This window comes from Oryx dammah, unplaced genomic scaffold, assembly GCF_014754425.2.
Source record: "Oryx dammah isolate SB20612 unplaced genomic scaffold, SCBI_Odam_1.1 HiC_scaffold_28, whole genome shotgun sequence".
NCBI lineage: Eukaryota > Metazoa > Chordata > Mammalia > Artiodactyla > Bovidae > Oryx > Oryx dammah.
In genome coordinates, this window is record NW_024070212.1 from 18,297,569 (window position 1) to 18,318,329 (window position 20,761).

Genomic DNA, 20,761 nt, shown 5'->3' on the forward strand with positions numbered 1-20,761 from the left:
TTTTTTTAATAAACAGTAAATCTGGTTAATGATTTTAAAGGTGCAAAACTATTATCTCAATTACTTTTAATGTTAACATATGGAAAATGAGATGACGACCATATAAATAGGTAAAATACTCTTGGAAAGCAATTTCACTGGTAATATGCATCTAAAGTCCTAAAAATGTTCATGTTCTTTCAACCCCAAGGGGCCTGAGGATTTATCCTAAGGAAATCACCAAAATATGAGTTCCATGAAGACAAGAACTTTATAGTGGCATGTAGACCATTCTCAAGTATTTGTGGGAAGAAATGAAATAATTCTGAACACATAAAAGGCGAAGCGCAAGTATGCTCATCATTATTTAGGTTGTTTCCCAATTTCTGTTCTTATAAAAAGTCAACAATAGGGGGAAATGAATGGTCAAGAAAATTATGGTAAAACAATTTGACTATAAAGCAATCATTTAAAAATTTAAATATGAACAAGATAATCTAGATATATGTTTGAGTCAATGCTAAGAAATGGATTACAAAAATGCAACTTCTAAAAGATAACATGGGAGAAAATCTAAGTGATGGTTATGACAATGAGATTTTAAACAACAAAAACGTGATCCGTGAAAAAAGAACTGCTAAGATGAATTTTATTAAAATTAAAAATGTCTACTCTTCAAGATACTATTAAGAGAATGAAAAACAAGCCACAGACTAGGAGAAAATATTTGGAAAACACATCTGATAAAAGACTTATATCCAAAATATAAAAGAACGTTAAAACGTAAAGCTCAACAGTAAGAAAACAAGCTAAAACCGGGCAAAAGATCTGAACAGACACCTCTGAAAAAAACATATACAAATGGCAAATAAGCATATAAAAGTTACTCAACATCATTCATCATGCTGCTGCTGCTGCTAAGTCGCTTCAGTCGTGTCCGACTCTGTGCGACCTCACAGACAGCAGCCCATCAGGCTCCCCCGTCCCTGGGATTCTCCAGGCAAGAACACTGGAGTGGGTTGCCACTTTCTTCTCCAAGAACTGCAAATAACATTAAACAACCTATTTGAATGGGTTTTTTAAAAATGATAATATCAAATGGTGGTTAAGATGTGAAGCAACAGCAACTCATTCAATGGTATAACCACTGTGGAAGACAGTTTGACAGTTTCTTTAAAAGTCTCACCACAGTCTCACCAATAATATCCAACAATCACACTCCTAGGTATTTACTCAATAGCGTTTACAACTTATATTCACACAAAAACCTGTACATAAATGTTTATGGCAATTTTATTCATAATTGCCAAAACCTGAAAGCAACCAAGATGTCTTTTATAAGTGAATGGATAGAAACAAAGGTACATCTAGACAATGGAATATTATTCAGTTATAATGAGAAATAAGCTCTCAAGCCACAAAAAGACATGAGGGAATTTTAAATGCACATTGCCAAGGGAAAGAAGCCAATCTGAAATGGTATTGTATGATTCCAATTAATTACATGACATTTCAGAAAAGGCAAATACCAGTAGGCTGCCAGGGCTTTGGATGGTGGAGGGATGAATAAGTGAAGCAGGGGGGGTTTTTACTGCAGTGAAACTGCTCTGTATGATACTGTAACACTGCATGCATGACAGGATGCACATGTCAAAACCTACAGAACTTTAAAACACAAAGTGTAAACCTTAAACCTTCAACAGAAAATTGGATTAAAGATTTACTGAGCATAGCCCCGCCCATCAGAACAAGACCCAGTTTCCCCAGCAGTCTCTCCCATCAGGAAGCTTCCATAAGCCTTTTATCCTTCTCCATCAGAGGGCAGACAGACTGAAAACCATAGTCACAGAAAACTAACCAATCTGATCACATGGACCACAGCCTTGTCTAACTCAATGAAACTATGAGCCACGCCACCCATGTAAGGCCACCCAAGACGGACAGGTCATGATGGAGAGTTCTGACAAAACGTGGCCCACTGGAGAAGGGAATGGCAAACCACTTCAGTATTCTTGCCTTGTGAACCCCATGAACAGTATGAAAAGCCAAAAAGATAGGACACTGAAAGATGAACTCCCCAGGTCAGTAGGTGCCCAACATGCTACTGGAGATCAGTGGAGAAATAACTCCAGAAAGAATGAAGAGAAAGAGCCAAAGCAAAAACAACACCCAGTTGTGGATGTGACTGGTGATGGAAGTAGTCTAATGCTGTAAAGAACAATACTGCAAAGGAACCTGGAATGTTAGGTCCATGAATCAAGGTAAATTAGAAGTAGTTAAACAGGAGATGGCAAGAGTGAACATCAACATTTTAGGAATCAGCAAACTAAAATGGACTGGAATGGGTGAATTTAACTCAGATGACCATTATATCTACTACTACTACTAACACTCTATCTACTACTAGGCAAGAATCTAGTAGTAGAAGAGATGGAGTAGCCATCATAGTCTATAAGAGTCCAAAATGCAGTACTTGGATGCAGTCTCAAAAGCGACAGAATAATCTCTGTTCGTTTCCAAGGCAAACCATTCAATATCACAGTAATCCAAGTCTAGGCTCCGACCAGTAACGCTGAAGAAGCTGAAGCTGACTAGTTGTATGAAGACCTACAAGACCTTCTAAAACTCACACCCAAAAACGATGTCCTTTTCATTATAGGGAACTGGAATGCAAAAGTAGGAAGTCAAGAAATACCTGGAGTAACAGGCAAATCTGGCCTTGGAGTATAGAATGTAAAAGGGCAAAGGCTAATAGAGTTTTGCCAAGAGAACGCACTGATCATAGCAAACACCCTCTTCCAACAACACAAGAGAAGACTCTACACATGGACATCACCAAATGGTCAATACTGAAATCAGACTGATTATATTCTTTGCAGCCGAAGATGGAGAAGCTCACCATAGTCTCACCAATAATATCCAACAATCACACTCCTAGGTATTTACTCAATAGAGTTTACAACAGTCAACAAAAACAAGACCAGGAGCTGCCTGTGGCTTAGTTCATGAACTCCTTATTGCTAAATTCAGATTAAAATTGAAGAAAGTGGGGAAAACCACCAGACTAATCAGGTATGATCTAAATCAAATCCCTTACGATTATACAGTGGAAGTGACAAAAAGATTCAAGGGATCAGATCTGATAGACAAAGTGCCTGAAGAACTATGGATGGAGGTTCATGACACTGTACAGGAGACAGGGATCAAGACCATCCCCAAGAAAACGAAATGCAAAAAGGTGAAATGGTTGTCTGAGGAGGCCTTACAAATAGCTGTAAAAAGAACAGAAGAAAAGCCAAAGGAGAATAGGAAAGATACACCCATTTAAATGCAGAGTTCCAAACAATACCAAGCAGAGACAAGAAAGCCTTCCTCAGTGATCAGTGCAAAGAAATAGAGGAAAACAATAGAATGGGAAAGACTAGAGATCTCTTCAAGAAAATCAGAGAGACCAAGGGAACTTTTCATGCAAAGATGGGCACAATAAAGGACAGAAATGGTATGGACCTAACAAAAGCAGAAGATACTAAGAAGAGGTGGCAAGAATACACAGAAGAACTATACAAAAAAGATCTTCATGACCCAGATAATCATGATGGTGTGATCACTCACCTAGAGCCAGACATCCAGGAATGTGAAGTCAAGTAGGCCTTAGGAAGAATCACTACGAACAAAGCTAGTGGAGGTGATGGAATTCCAGTTCAGCTATTTCAAATCCTAAAAGATGATGCTGTGAAAGTGTTGCACTGAATATGTCAGCAAATTTGGAAAACTCAGCAGTGGCCACAGGATTGGAAAAGGTCAGTTTTCATTCCAATCCCAAAGAAAAGTAATGCCAAAGAATGCTCAAACTACCGCACAATTGCACTCATCTCACATGCTAGCAAAGTAATGCTCAAAATTCTCCAAGCCAGGCTTCAACAGTATGTGAACCGTGAACTTCCAGATTTAGAAAAGGCAAAGGAACCAGAGATCAAATTGCCAGCATCCACTGGATCACTGAAAAACCAGAGTTCCAGAAAAAAACATCTATTTCTGCTTTATTGACTATGCCAAAGCATTCGACTGTGTGGATCACAACAAAATGTGGAAAATTCTTCAAGAGATGGGAATTCCAGGCCATATGACCTGCCTCCTGAGAAACCTGTATGTGTGTCAAGAAGCAATAGTTAGAACTGGAACAACAGACTAGTTCCAAATCAGGAAAGGAGTACATCAAGGATGTATATTGTCACCCTGCTTATTTAACTTATATGCAGAATGCATCATGAGATGAAGCATAAGCTGAAATCAAGATTGCCGGAAGAAATATCAATAACCTCAGATATGCAGATGACACCACCCTTATGGCAGAAAGTGAAGAAGAACTAAAGAGCCTCTTGATGAAAGTGAAAGAGGAGAGTGAAAAGTTGGCTTAAAACTCAACATTCAGAAAACGAAGATCATGGCATCTGGTCCCAGCACTTCATGGCAAATAGATGGGGAAACTGTGGAATCAGTGACAGACTACTTTGTCAGGCTCCAAAATCACTGCAGATGGTGACTGCAGCCGTGAAATTAAAAGACGCTTACTTTTTGGAGGAAAAGCTATGACCAACCTAGATAGCATATTAAAAAGTAGAGACATTACTTTGCCAACAAAGGTCCATCTAGTAAAAGCTATGGTTTTTCCAGTAGTCATGGATGGATGTGAGAGTTGGACTATAAAGAAAGCTGAGCGCCAAAGAATTGATGCTTTTCAACTGCGGTGTTGGAGAAGACTCTTGAGAGTCCCTTGGGAGCAAGGAGATTCAACCAGTCCATCCTAAAGGAAATTAGTCCTGTATATTCATTGGAAGGACTGATGCTGAAGCTGAAACTCCAATCCTTTGGCCACCTGATGCAAAGAACTGACTCATTGGAACAGACCCTAATGCTGGGAAAGACTGAAGGCAAGAGGAGATGAGAACAATAGAGGATGAGATGGTTGGATGGCATCACCAACTCAATGGACATGGGTCTGAGTAAACTCCAGGAATTGGTGATAGACAGAGAGGCCTAGCATGCTGCAGTCCATGGGGTCACAAAGAGTCGAACACGACTGAGTGACTGAACTGAAACCTTTAAGATTTGCAACTTTTTCTTAAGTCAGTAAGTCCAGAGAATTCCAGTTGTGACAAGAGAGTCTAACTATATTTCAAATCTATTTCAAAAAGTCTCACTGAACAGGGTTGGGGCAGGGAGATACAGACCTAAGTATCTGGAAATGAATTCAAGGCCAAAGGGACTGCACCAAAGTACTGTATTCTAGTCAATAAAGTTGTTTCCCACCGGGTACAGGTTAACAATTCTGGTATTGCTACATTTGTATACTGGAACTGAACAATTAAGTAAATAAAGGGTGGATGCAGGGAGTCAAGTTCCTCAATGTCGGAGTGAAAATGAACAGATCAGCAAGGGGAGGGGGACAAAACATCCATATAGTAATGAAGAAAAGGCAGAGACATCAGAAAGAAGTCATGTTTAAGTTTCTATAGATACAGATGGTTACATAGAGAAATATTTATAGATATGTGGAGGTGAGTGAAAAAGCTGGCTTACAACTCAATGAGTGAAAAAGTTGGCTTAAAACTCAACATTCAAAAAACTAAGATCATGGCATCCAGTCACATCACTTCACGGCAAATAGATGGGGAAACAACAGAAACAGTGACAGACTATTTTTGGGGGCTCCAAAATCACTGCAGATGGTGACTGCAGCCATGAAATTAAAAGATGCTTTGTTCCTTGGAAGGAAAACTACAACAAACCTAGACAGCATATTAAAAAGAGACATTATTTTGCTGACAAAGGTCCATCTAGTCAAAGCTATGGCTTTTCCAATAGTCATGCATGGATGTGAGAGCTGGACTACAAAGAAAGCTGAGCACCAAAGAATTGATGCTTTTCAACTGTGGTGTTGGAGAACTCTTGAGATTCCCTTGGACTGCAAGGAGATCAAACCAGTCAATCCTAAAGGAAATCAGTGCTGAATACTCACTGCAAGGACTGATGCTAAAGCTGAAACTCCAATACTCTGGCCACCTGATGCGAAGAACTGACTCATTTGAAAAGACCCTGATGCTGGAAAGACTGAAGGCAAGAGGAGAAGGGGGCGACAGAGGATGAGATGGTTGGATGGCATCACTGACTTGATGGACATGAGTCTGAGCAAGCTCCGGGAGTTGGTGATAGACAGGGAAGCCTGGCGTGCTCAGTCCATGGGGTTGCAAGGAGTTGGACATGACTGAGCAACTGAACTCAACTCAGGAATATACACAGGGATTCATAAACACATATATTTCTTTGCTCTGTCAGCTGAGAGGGTCTAAAAGAAGGTATACCCTTGTACCAAGAACCATACCTAATGCCCAGACCTTGGTTTCTAATATTATGCTTCAATAAAAAGAACCAGTGCCTCCTGGAGAAATGACTGATTCTAGGACTGGAGCAGGAAATACCCAAGATGAGCCTAGAGCCTTCTGTAGTACCAGAAAGAAAGAAAGTGCTCAAAAAACAAATGAAAAAAACACACACTGATGAGAGGATGGCAGAAAAGCACACAAGCCAAACGAGAAAGCTACCAGTGGCCAATTCTGGAGCAACAAAATACACTGGCAGTATCAGAGTTTATAACCTAAGTGAAAAGCCAAAACGTTAGTCACTCAGTTGTGTCCAACTCTTTGCAACTGCATGGACTTGTTCAGGCAAAATACTGAAGTGGGTAGTCATTTCCTACCCAACCCAGGAATCAAACCCAGGTCTCCAGGACTGCAGGTAGATTCTTACTGTCTGAGCCACCAGGGAAGCTCCTTATATAACACAAAGTATAAAATAAATAATTCATTAGCCCATACTGATACAAATAAATGACAGAATAAATACACAAAGAAGAGACATTCTACTCCTGTGTAGAATTCCAAATAAATTATATAGTTACTTCATACTAAAAGGGAAGAACCCAAGTATGAGCTGCATATATAGTGACTTCTATCCAAAGTCTACAGTATGAAAAGGGGGGAGAGGAGAATATAGTAGGGAAACCTGGCAAATACTATTTTAGCCAGATGATCAAGGTCAATATAAACAGTCACAAATCATGATGATAAAATACACCCTTGATATGAACTGATGAAAATGGCACTTTACTTCTGTGGCTGTCTTCCCAAAATTTCAATCTAATCAGGAAAAAAACGCAGACAAATTCTAATAGTAAGATGTACTATACTTGACCAGTACGCCTCAAAAATGTCAAGGTCATCAAAATCAAGGAAAGACTAAGAAACTGTCACAGCTAAGATGAGCCTAAGGAGACATGACAACTAAATGTAATGTGGTGTCCTGGATGGGATTCGGAAACAGAAAGACAATAGGGAAAAACTAAGGAAATCAGAATAAACTATGAGCTTCAGTTAGTAATAATGTGTCAACATTGATTTATTTTAATAAATGTTAAAACAATTAACAAATAATCATACTAATATAAGACGTTCATAAGGAGAAACTGTTTGGGAGGAGTGGGGGATATATATATGGAAACTACACTATCTCGGACGCCCAAACTGTGGTAGAACTAGACAAAGGAATATTATTCAGCACTAGAAAGAAATGAGCTATCAAGCCATGAAAAGACATGCTGCTGCTGCTGCTAAGTCGCTTCAGTCGTGTCCGACTCTGTGTGACCCAAGAGACAGCAGCGCGCCAGGCTCCCCCATCCCTGGGATTCTCCAGGCAAGAACACTGGAGTGGGTTGCCATTTCCTTCTCCAATACAGGAAAGTGAAAAGTGAAAATGAAGTCACTCAGTCGTGTCCGACTCTTAGCGACCCCATGGACTGCAACCCACTAGGCTCCTCCGTCCATGGGATTTTCCAGGCAAGAGTACTGGAGTGGGGTGCCATTGCCTCCTCCGGAAAAGACATGAAGGACACTTAAATGTATATTACTGAGTAAAAGACGACAGTCTGAAAAGGGTACATAGTGTATGATTCCAACTATATGATAACCTGGGAAAGGCAAAACTATGGAGACAGTAAAAAGATTAGTTGCCAGTGCTTAGGGGGAGAAAGGAATGAATAAGCAGAGCACAGGGGACTTTTAGGGCAGCAAAAGTACTCTGTATGCAATAATGGCAGACACATCATTACAAATTTGTCCAAACCCACAGAATACGCAACACCAAGAGTGAACCCTAAAATAAATCATGGACTCTGAGTGACAATGATCTATCAATGTAGGCTCATCAATTCTAACCATCTCTGGTGGGGAATGTTTACAATGGTGGAGGTTATGCATTCTATGGAGACCCCTAATTCCCAAACCCTGGTGCCTTTTTTAAGTATCAAAAGCAAAATGCAATATTTACACCAATATTTTTAAGCGCATCCAAAATTTTAATGCTGGGCAAAAGAGAATACCGTATTACTGTTAATAATAACAATAGAGTATGCCCTGTTGGGACTGAGAAACTGAGAGGTATATCAATGTGCATCTGGTCTTCCTAAAGAGGGAAAAAAGAATAAATAACTTGTCAAATAAGCTGCTCATCATCACTGGGACTCTTTAACCTTGGCTGGGTGTTCTATTCACAAAGAATGCTGTCTGAGGCAATAAAAGCACAAATAAACCTCATCTGACTTTCAACCATAATACTTCCAGCCACAGTTAACAAGGGTTGACTACTTGGGAAGGAGTAATAGATTCCTCAAACCTTCTAGTTCCAAGGTAATCAGGATACAAACATAACTGGCACAGACAGACTTATTTCTAAATAAATAAATCTTATTTGTCATTCAATTAAAAAAAAAGTATAATAGGGATTAAGGTTTTCAGACATTTTAAAAATCAATACAAAATTATAATCAAGCTGTTCAGAAGAAAAGTTCATTTGTTATCTGATAATTACCTACAAGGCCAATGGAACAACTTGACATCAAGAATAAAAATGAACTGGTTCATTTCCCTCCTAATAGAATACAAAACTCTAGTCTTAGAATTTTAAAACAGCCTCCTATATTTAAAATTACCAAGGCTATAGATTTGTGTTCCAGGTGGCCAGGACACAACTAGTTTACATGTTCCTTCCTAGCTTAACTAATGGGTCCCTTTCATCCTCAAGTGTCTTGGTTTGTACCATACACTACATAGTCTTCCCAGTTTTAGTACATTTTGTGCCTGGAAGGCTCCTGTTAATAGGCACATGGTATCTGGGCCCCTGCATTACTAGTTTAGATACTAAGGGTAGAAAAGTACTTACCGGCACTTGCAGGAATTGCTCTAAACTTGTTCATTCCATTGTGGGGAGGCATGATGGGAAAGGTTAGCAAGGAGGAATGAGACCTCAGGTCAACTGGGCTTAAGGAATGACCTGAGGCTGCCAGATTCCCCATCAAACCTAAAATTCCTTAGGGCAAAGACTACTTGTCATTCAGCTTCCTAACCCCAGTGTCCAATATTGTATATGTCATATAGTAAGTACTCATTAAAAATTTTCCCTGGGGGTCTTCCCTGGTGGCTCAGTGGCAAAGAATCTGCCTGCCAATGTAGGTGACACAGATACGATCCCTAGTCCGGGAAGATCCCACATGTCGCAGAGCAACTAAGCACAAGTGCCACAACCACTGACCCTCTGTGCTCGAGAGTCAGGAAACCACAGCTACTGAGAGCACACACTGCAGCTACTGAAGCCCACACACTCTAGAGCCCAGCTCCGCAACAGAGAAACTACCTCAATGAGGAGCCTGTGCACCGCAACAAAGACAGCACAGCCAAAAATAAATAAGCAAATAATTTTTTTTTAATGTCCCTGAATGAATGAAAGGTGATTATTAAGGCTAGCATATAAACTCATACTAGTTTTCCTTCATGCACTTTCATAATTTCATTCCTTATTTTTAATTTTTATACTGGTTTCACTGTTTAGTGAAAGTGTGAAAGTGTTAGTCACTCACTTGTGTCTGACTCTTTGTGACCCCCGTGGACTGCTGCCTACCAGGCTTCTCTGTCCATCGAATTCTCCAGGCAAGAAAACTGGAGTGGGTTGCCATTCCCTTCTCCAGGAGATCTTTCCAACCCAGGGACCTAACTTGAGTCTCCTGCATTGCAGGAGATTCTTTACAGACTGAGCCACCAGAAGATCCTGTTCACTATTTAGAGGGAAGTACTAAAAATATGCAAGCTCTACATTTTTCAAGTTTTAGTATTAGTGACAGTTTTGTTTCCTATTACGGGAAGCAATGAAAATAATGCTTAAGAATAAAATATGACATTCAATTATGTAAACAATTTCAAAGTGAGGCTATGTTTTCCTTTATTGAAATATACTGAAAAAAAAAGAAGAAATATATTGAAAACAAAAGTTTTTATTAATTTTAAAAAATAAACCTTAATTCCAAGGATAGCAAAATGAGGTAAGAAGAAGGAATAAGAAACAAACATGCTGACATTTAAAAAGTAGCCTTTATGTTAATTGTGGGAATAAAATCTATTATAATTATACTGTTTCATCTCATAAAAAACAAATGCACCACACTTAGAAAAAATTAAACACAATGGGTTTCCTCAAATAATAGAGGCTAAATATTACCAGTAAAGTCTTAAAGAAATTCCTGATGCTAAAGCTGTGAAGATATACATTTATTTTGTCTGGGTAAGATTATTTTGCTTACTTACTTTTCAATTTTTATCTTTAAAAACTTGATCAGCATACAACAACTCTATGAAAGTGAAACTGGTAGTTGCTCTCTCATATCCAACTCTATGCAACCCCATGGACTACTGCTCTCAGAGGGTCCCCTGTCCACGGGGTTTTCCAGGCAAGAATACTGGCATGGATAGCCATTCCCTTCTTTAGGGGATCTTTCCAACCCAGGGATGGAAGCCAGATCTCCCACATAGAAGGCAGATTCTTTACCGTCTAAGCCACCAGCTGGATGTGAAAATGGGTTACTTCTTCGCAGTGTGGGATAATGAATGCTACAGGCAAGAAAGTTGTTAATAGCCATAATAGTTTCCCTAACTTAATTCATTCTCTTCCCATGTACCCTATTTCTGAGGATACCTCAATCAGTTATTCACCAGCAAAACAAAAATAATCAGCCCTAAATCATTTCTCAACACCAACTCAGGCTCTTGAGATCTGCTATAATTTGAACCATCGCCTTTACAGCCAATTTAAATGCAACTCCCAAATGTTTTTAGTTTGGTATACGGTGAAAGTTAAACAATAAGATATACTTGCTTTATCAACAACTTTTGAGTTTGCAACTCAGGTAAATTACCAAAGAAGGCATCTTAATATTCTAAAGTTCTGTTTCATTACTATTTCTGAATTACCACATAAAGCAATTAAAAGCATGATTCCTCACGTGATCGGATAAGTCCATTCTGGGGTGACAGATGGCACCCTGAATCCCAACACCCATTTTCTAAATATTCAACTAGTATTCAGAGGTACTGTATTTGAGTGTGAGTAGAAGTGTAAATCTATCACTACTATTGAAAAAGCAGTTCAAAATACCTTCATCTTTGAAAGAAGCCCTTAGAAATTAATAAAAAGAGAGATACTTTTGAAGTGATATGACTCACTAGCAATTAAATGCATCCTTTAACCCAAATTAAATTTGTGCCATTTCTTTTGAAAGCTGAGGAACACAGACTACATATAGTTTTTGTAAGCTATAATCTATTTCAACATATTAAGTGAGAAAAAAGTTACAGTAAGACTTTTTCCAAATTAGTTAACATAAAAGATAATTTTTAGGCCAGGGAAATCTAAAATAATCTATCAGCACACAATTCATAAAGGGAAACTTCAGTGTCACATTTCTTTAGATTCAAAACACCAAACAGAACAAAATTCATTGCCATTTCTAAGAAAAGAGATGTAAGCTACATACCATGAGAAAACAGATCCAAAAAAGTTTTTAACTCTATCAGAATCAAAATAATCATAACAGGTAAAAAGAATTAAGTAACCTTCATGGTACATTCAACAGAAAAACTACATACTTTATAAATTACAAATTTTATCATGATTAAACTGATCAGCAAAAGAAGTCAAAGAAGTTTTCAGAACTTTCACAGAGGTCATCACAATTTTCCAAGATCTCCAGCCATTAAACTAATCAACCTCCCAATTTTCAGAACATACTAAAGAAATATAACCAGAACCAGACAGACACACAGATATAAAAGTGCTGTGGGGGAGGTGGAGCAGTAGAGAGAAAACTTCCTGGTTAATTCACTGAGTAGCTCTCCCTAAGAGTAATCAAGCTCTTGAGCGCAGCTGGGAGAAAATCCAGGCAAGCAGCTGACTGTCTGCAGACTGCTCTGCACTTTTCCAAACAGAAGTAAACTAGTTCCCTGTGCCTGAAGTCCACAGAATACATACGCCTGCCATTCTAGTCTTGCTCTAAGGCCTGAGACAAGAATCTGCAGTTTCAGAGAGCTTAAGCAAAAACAAATCATTTTTAAAAGATGCTTTCATAATAACGGAAGTGCACTGAAGGAAGTACACATAAGGGTACTCAAATACAGTACCTTACTCTGCAACTTTAAAACCCTGCAGACAGGTGTATTTCCTCAACTATATGAGAGCTTCATTAGTTAACAGGAAAAATGAGTAACAAACAAAAGAAGCTACACACGTACTACCTAGCATTTACTAACGTTCTATCACATAAGTTAATTCTTAAGCACCCCTCACATTACTGACAGCAGAAATTCACTGTACAGTCTCCATCAATTCTTAAAAATTATTTGAAGAATCGTAACAATTTTTTCATTCTAAAGGTAGACTGCAGGTATAAGTCTTAGTACTGTATGTTTGAAGTTCCTTCAGTCCCCCTCAACTCCCAAACATGCTGTATATGCCAAGATAAAAGATTTAAAAGAGGCATCTTCAAATTAGAGGAGTGCAGCTAAAAGAGAACATCTGTATGTCAGAGCACAAGGGGGCCTACAGTACACAGGATCAACTGTAAACACGACAGCAAGTACAGTCACGTAAAACAGACGAGAAAGAGAAGCGGACGCTTGAGAAGCTGACCCGGGCTGTGAGGTAACTACATATACAAACGAAAGCCAACGAGTGCCTCATCTGCTACTCTCGCCTCTGGGAATTAGAACTTAGCGGTCTTTCGTTCCCCTCTTTATATAGTAGTACAAGACAGCCCGAGAGAGTAGATGCTCTGAAATTCTCACAGTGACTCTCCTCTCTGGTCTTGTAAATGTTATTCAACCTCTTCAGACCAATAATTAAATAAAAACTAAATGCACAGGGAGTCCTGGATATTAATACACATACTACCATATTCTGACCTCAAAAACAGTATAAAATCCAAACTTTTTAGCACTGCAATCAAAACCCTGTTTGATCTAACTTCAAGCAGTTAGATCTAACCCACCTGCAGTGTAGATTTCTCAAGGGCAGGGATGCTGGGACTCTGGGACTCATATGAGCCTAACAGTATTTTACACATAGCTTGTGCTTAATTGTGGTATCAGGCTGAATATGAGGTGATGTTAGTGGGCCAATATCAGAAAAGTGACACTCTAAGTCACTGTTTTTCAAACAGTGGATTACAACCTAATGAGTCAGGATATTAATGCAGTGGGTCACCATCAGCATTCAAACAAAAAAATAAAATACTGAACAGACTAAAAAGTACCAGAGTGCAAGATACTAGTAAATACAGTTTTGGGAAACTTGTTTCAGGTGGGTTGTTGGGTTGTTGTTGTCATTTTTAATTGGATTGAAATACAAAATGTTACTCTTACTATGAGTTCCAATTAACATTTTTAAACTGCCTAGATACTGTTTTTTCCAAATGTAGGCCTGGAATAGTTTTTCCCCCAAATGTGGACCCATACAGAGGCTCTTCCTAGACCACCCAAGGGAAGCACAGAAACTATCTATACAGCTGATGGTAGAAGAACAGAAGGACCCTAACCGGCTCTAACCTAAACCACTACAATATCCTGTGTGCCATCATCTAACAGATGAACTCACCACAGATCATGCTCCCTAAGCGCCCTGCTGTGATCATAAATCATAAGTGTTTGCTTGTCAACTGAGCCTCTTTGCTTATCTACGGATCATAAGAATTATTCCCAATGGGACTTATCTAAAAAAACAATTATCTTTGAGAGCATGGCAACAAACTCTCTCCTGAAACAAAACTGTAAAGTAGTGGCTGCAAACAGGACTGTCCTTCACAGCAACTTACATGACCCAGACAAAAATCTTCATGTTACCAACAAAAAATCTTTTTCCTGGTCACAGCAATGTTGCCGAAGTCATTTCTGAGGGGAAGACAATGCTATTTTCAAATTTAGTTGTATCATTTTGCTGCTCTACTACCTATGGAATTAAAAGTATTTCTCGGGGTTACAGTTACAATCGTCATGTTCTCTTCACTGATAAAGACAGCAAAAAATAACAGCAAAGAATGACTATTTTGTCCCTGTCTTCCACCCAATTCAACAGTAAGAGAAACAGGGTAAATAAAGTTATAAAATAGTTCCGCTTCAAAACTATAGAACTAAAGTTCAATTGCTACCCAGCTGCACAGAAATGTGACTGAATTTTAAGAATTTCCAGTGACTTCAGTCAAGAATAGTTGACCTCCCTGTCTCACAATGCTATTATGAAGATCAAATCAAACATAAAAACACTGTGCAAAGTGTGCTGTGTGCTTGGTTGCTCAGCTGTGTCTGACTCTTTGCCACCCTATGGACCATAGCCGTCCAGGCTCCTCTGTCCACAGGATTCTCCAGGCAAGAATTCTGGAGTGGGCTGCCATGCCCTCCTCCAGGGGATCTTCCCAACCCAGGTCTCTCGCACTGCAGGTGGATTCTTCACCATCTGAGCCACCAGGAAAGCCATTATACAAACTGCAAAGTGATATGATTATTATTACTATTAACTTGTCCTACCTCTTAACCCTCTTCTTTATTACAACAGCTCAGCAAGATTCAATGGCATCATCAACTGAATGGACATGAGTTCAAGCAAACTCCCAGAGATAGTGAAGGACAGGGAAGCCTGGCGTGCTGCAGTTCATAGGGTCACAAAGAGTTGGACATGGCTAAGCAACTGAACTACAAGCAAGATTCAATAAATAAAGTACAGATGACTAGATATAATAGTCCATTATCTACTGAACTGATTGTCCTAAGGGCTGGGATTTCACTTTCTTTGTTTCTTGACTAATGACTCTCTACATAACCATGACAATAAAATGAACTGAGAATTCAAGGCCTGTAGATTCACTCCAGGTATAGGTTCAGTATGTAGACTGTATTAACCACACCTAGCAAGGGAGTGAAAAATAAAGACTTCAGGCCACCATCCAAGACCTACTGACTCATAATCTTTAAAGGGTGAGCCTGAGAATCCATACTTTTGACAAGCACACCCAGTGATTCTTATACTCAAGCTTGAGAATCACTGCCATAAAAACTTCCTTTGATCAATAACCATGATTTCAAACACCATTTTCAAAATCTAGCTTGAAAATCTAAGCTAAATAGAATTCAGCTACAACTGAGAAAGCAGATCTTAAGAAGGTACTTTTTAACTCATAAAAATACTTGTGGCCCTAACCTCTTTTTAGTTAATTTTCAAATAAAATGAAGCAAAAGGAGACAGAATGCCTATGACATATTTATAAGTTTTAAAAATAAATTACTAATACATACACACAAACATCTTCAATTTTTCTTATGGTTTAACACAGGAAAGTTATATTACCTTGCAGCTATCAAGAAGTTAAGGCATACGCCCTCTGCCTAGCATAAACATATCATGATACTGAATGCTTACAAGCCAACCTTAGGGTTCATGCTTATTGAAGACCATATTACACAAATAGCAAAGAGACAAAACAAACTAGCCAAAAGACAAACCTAATCTCTCAAAAACAGACAGGACTATATCCATATCCAGTGCACACTTAGACCCTCCTAAAGGCATCTCTTAAGAAAGCAATCAAGAGCCCATGAAACTACCTTAAGAAAAATCAACCTGAAGACAAATATTTCATACGCTATATAATTAGTGCAAAGACATATTTATTTTGGTTCTACTTACTGAAAGCATCCTTTCTCACTAGCCTCCAGGTATATACACATCACAGGGAAGACAGTCAATATATATTACACTGTGAAAAATTACAAGTGGAGACTAACAGTGTCATTTGAGAAAACTTTCCATCTGCAGTAAAAGTCACAGAGGCTTGTTCATACTCTAGTATCTAGCCTTGCAACATGACTCTTTCCCAAAACAGTTAAGAATCTAATCAGTTTTGAAGTGAGAAGGACAAACCAAACCATACTGAATTCAGTTTAAAGACTTTTCCAGGATTCAGTGAGGACAAGGCCATAGTAAGGAGCCATAGTAAGAAATGCACAGAAATAATGCTCTTTTTTGTCCAAGCCTGTATTCTCTTAAATCTCAAAGTTATTCTATTATTTCAAACTTCTGTCAGTTGTCAAAATTACTGCAACATATGGAAATTGTAATAATTCATGTATTGAAAGAAAGCAGAAAAGTATGAAAGGGCAATTATCAAGGTCCAAACATCCACCTTTGACTCAATACAAACTACATCTACACAATAATAACCTACCTAGACCTACCCTGACCCTACCTGGCATTTCATCAACATCCAAAACTTTCCTGGGACAATAGAGAGCTTAATTAAGGAACCTGGGTAAGAGACAGAGAAAAGTATTGCTTTAGGAAAATCAGCATCAACCTAACCAAGGTCAAAACAAGTTCCAGATACAGATATCCCTCAAGAACCATGTCTCTGATTTCCTCCTCTCACTTGAAAACTAAGGAGAAAATGAAGACTTTAGAAGGAAGGAAAGAGAAAGAAGCTGTATAGTTGAGGACCCAAACAACTTACCAACTACCTTGGCTCTGTGGTGCAACTATCACTGTTTTCACTATTAGCAGAGGTGCCTCAAAGAATTTGGAAATCAAAATACAGTTGGAAGGTGAGAAACCAATGTCTGGAAGATATCTGATCATCACAACCTTCCAAGAAAGGTTCTCTTAGCAAAGAGAGCTCTTTTTGCCCTGCCCATGAAAATAAAGTTCTCCACTCACCACTAATGATGTGCTAAAATGTAATGTCTTTTCTCTAGAAGGAGAAATGGGCCTAGACTGGAACCTGTGCCTGAGGCAAGTCCTTCTATAGGGAATCACCTGAGGTCTCCTTTACAATACCTAGTTTATATCTGAACTCTGCGGAAAAACCACAGAAAAGGCAAGAAGCCACCAACTACACTAGTTAGTATATATAAAATGGTCATGTTAGCTGTTGTCTTCTACAGAATTCTTTGTTTCAGTTTAGTTGTTTTACCTCCAGTAAAGAGTAAATGATTTAGAACTCTATGATAGATTTATAATTTTAAATATACACTTCAGTTTTAAATTTAAAAATAAACAGGTGGATCCAAAATTAACTTTGAAAAGGAAAGGAAAATGACAATTCCAAGAGCTTCCACCAGAAGGAAATGTCAGTCACAGATTTTGAGTTATCTAGGAAAAAAAAACAAAGAATTAGGTGCCCAGGTATAAAACAAAAGTTTGAGAATAAAACCTCAAAAGATTAAGAATATACTGCCAGAGAGAACCAGAAATAATTGTAGGACATTAACAGAAAAATAACTCATTCATATACAAAAAGGACAGAGGAAAGGTATAATAGCTTCAAACACTTTGGTGAGCTCCTCTTTCTTGAAGTGTAGGGGAAGAGGAAACAATGAAGGGATGCCACAGAGTAAGAATGTCAAGGATAAAGGCGCGAGCTGAGTAAGAAAGGAGACCCTCTACAGGTCCTTCAAAACACTATTCCCTTGAAACTTTGATCAAACCTACTGTTCTACTAGAGGAAAGGCTGAAGTTCAGGGAAATTAGAGTTAAAAATAACATTTATAAAAATGAGAAACAGGGCATTTCCTCGCGGTCCAGTGGTTAGGGCTCTGAGCTTTCTCTGCCGTGGGTGGGGAGTTAGATTCCCCGTAGGGGGACTGAGATCCTGCAAGGAGTAAAGCAAGGTCAAAAAGATAAGAAAAGAGAAAGATTGATGAGGGCACATCTGAACTCTGAAAGGAAGAACAGAAGTGTGGGAAAAAAGGCATATACAAGACAAGAGTCAGCAAGATTGAAGACTGCTGAGGGGAATGGAGACAGCGTATACACCATCTACCAGTCAATCAGCAAGCACTATACAAATTTTAATACAAAGTATAAAAACACAAATGTTAACAGCTGGATTAAAGGAGTGGAGGAGATCTGCAAAAAACTGCAAAACAGGGCAGCATCCTGCCAGAGTGTTAAGGGATGCAATGAGGAAGTAAGGATGAAGGAATATGAAGGGGGAGGGGTTGCAGCAAGGAAAGAGGAAGGGCTGCAACAGCAGAAGGAGCCTAAAAAGAGAAGAAAGTGAAAGCAACCCAGAGGAGAGAAAGACTAAGATAAAAATAAAGCATGAGATAACAAGGGAATACAACAGAGAATGGAAACGGCATGCCCTGTAAAAGTGCGGAGGTCAAAGACCCAAAAAGGGTGTAGTTTGGCGGAAGTACCAGCTAGGGAGAGTTCTACCATAAAGCTCTGACTCAAAAGAAGTATGAGTACCGTGCAGGAGTGAAGACGAGGGCCAGAACAGGGGTGCTCTCAGAGAGGTGTGTTGGAACACTAGATTCAAAATCCTGATGTGATGCAGGGACTACTGTGAAGACAAACCATCGTGTCAAAGAGGCCGCCGCCGCCGCCACCAACAAAAAACCCAAGGGTCAGAGAAGAAGGTATTCTTGGAGTATGAATACAAAAAAAAGAGGGGACACACGGTAGGATACAAAAATACAGCGAGTGCTTAACCATAAGGAAAGGGTAACTAAGGGAAGAAAAGGGAGTGAGGCGTGGAGGGATATGTTTTCGGAGAAAAGTAGGAGCAGATCAAAGGTCCTGCCTCTTTGGTCGAGAGGACAGAAGGGACGGTCCACGGGGGCTGAAAGGAGCGGTAGAGAGCAAGAAACTATGATGTTCAAGATGAGAACTTGGACGGGGGCCACACAGTGGCTGGGTCAGAAAAAGAGATGCTGTCAGTCAGAAGCAGAAAGAGGTTCAACTAGAGGAAAGCGGAGAAGGCGGCAGTATGCCGAGGGGGAAGGCAAGCGGGGCAGAAAAGAAGCCAAAGCAATGGGGGCAGGGGTAACAGCAGGAGGGACGCTGGGAGATTACAGGGAGGGAGGTGGGGGTCCCAGAAACCCAGGGTGTGGGAAGTAAAAGGGTCAGTCTCCGTGGAGGGGCGGGGGACCGGAGGGCCGGTTCGGGGGGTGCAGGGAGGTGCGGCCTGAGGGTGACAGGGTTAGGGGAGAAATGCAGGGACAGACGGAGGGGAGGGGGCGGGGTGAGACAGCGGGCAGCCCCAATACTCACACCTCCAGAATGCGGTCCCCCTTGCGCACCCCGGCCCGGTCGGCTGCCCCCCCGGGCAGCACGGCGCTCACATGCTGCAGCGGCGCGTACAGCTCTCCGTTGATGCTCCGCAGTTGCCCGCCCTCGCTCACTTGGCCCCGCACGTTGAAGCCGTAGCCGGACTCGGACTTGACGATGCGCACGACCCGCGGGCCGCCGCCTCCCCCGCCGCCGTTCCCGGCGCAGTGGAGCCCAGAACCCCCACCGCCGCCGCCACCTCCGTTCCTGTGAGGGGCTGCGGGGTGAATCCCTTCCCCGTCCTCGTCCGCCATCTTGCGAGCTAGCAAGCAGTAGTCCCACCGCCCTACACCTCCACTCCCTCCGCGCGTGCTCGCCCTTCTCAGCCGCCGCGCGACCCCCGGCCCGCGCGCCCGCTCCGCCGACCGCGGGACCCTAGTCGGCCACGGAGCTACCGGCGCGGGTTAAGGGGAGACAGGGGGCGGGGGAAAAAGAGGACGGTTAGATGCCGTGAAGCCTCCTGGGAGATGTAGTTTCTGGTTGGTGGGAGCGGGGAGAGGGCTGGGCCCGGGCCGGAGCTGAGGTTATACGACGCAATTCAGGGCGCAGAGCCTGCTGGGGGTTGTAGTTCGTCTTTTTGTTCGTTTTATCCTGTTGGACCGGGAGTCCCTAATCCGGCCTAGAATGTTGGTGACAGAATCATCTTTTGGTGAGGGGCAAATTTAATTTTCTTTTCATTTCATAACTTCTAAAAATAATTCTGTTAGGACAGATTTGACATTTGTGATTCAACATGGTCTTAAATTATAACTCGTTTGCTCAGTATTTTGTGTCGACATACATCATTATTACTTTCTTTTTTTACCTGAATCCTGCCTGCCAGCATACAGAATCTTAGTTCCCCCACCAGGGATGGAACCCTTGCCTCTTGGAGTAGAAGTGCAAGAGTCTTAACCACTGCACTGCCAGGGAAGTCCCTACATACATTATTGTATTTCAGGACTCCAACAATCTTGTGAGACAACCGGGTCGTGAATGAGGAAACTGAACTACAGTCATCCAGCTATTAAGTAACAGGAACTAAAGCCCAGTTATTTTTGTGCAACGTTCTTTTCTTATATTGTAAGTACATAAGAACTGTTGTGTCTGACTCCTTGTGGGGCCCCATGAACTATAGCCCTCCAGACTCCTCTGTCCTTGGAATTTTCCAGGCAAGAATACTACAGCAGAGTCTCCACTTCCCCCCTACCCACGATCCACACCCCCTCCCCGAGCAGACGGAGCCGAGGGGGCGGGGGGGGGGGGGGGGGGG

General features: G+C 40.6%; 1 protein-coding gene and 1 long non-coding RNA gene across 3 annotated transcripts in view; one reads left to right on the forward strand and one right to left on the reverse strand.

Moving 5' to 3' along the window:
* The window catches only part of SNX27 (sorting nexin 27), an 80,504-nt gene extending 60,554 nt beyond the window's left edge, over positions 1 to 19,950 (reverse strand). For both annotated transcript variants that reach the window (XM_040230675.1, XM_040230674.1), the window contains exon 1: positions 19,453 to 19,950. In XM_040230675.1, coding sequence (XP_040086609.1) covers positions 19,453 to 19,763 — 311 coding nt within the window. In that variant the 5' untranslated portion in view covers positions 19,764 to 19,950. The remainder of the gene's footprint in view (positions 1 to 19,452) is intronic.
* A 76-nt stretch (positions 19,951 to 20,026) lies between these two features.
* Positions 20,027 to 20,761, forward strand: part of LOC120855869 — a 23,975-nt gene continuing 23,240 nt past the window's right edge. Inside the window, exon 1 of the long non-coding RNA XR_005719325.1 lies at positions 20,027 to 20,158. This is a non-coding gene — a long non-coding RNA (uncharacterized LOC120855869). The remainder of the gene's footprint in view (positions 20,159 to 20,761) is intronic.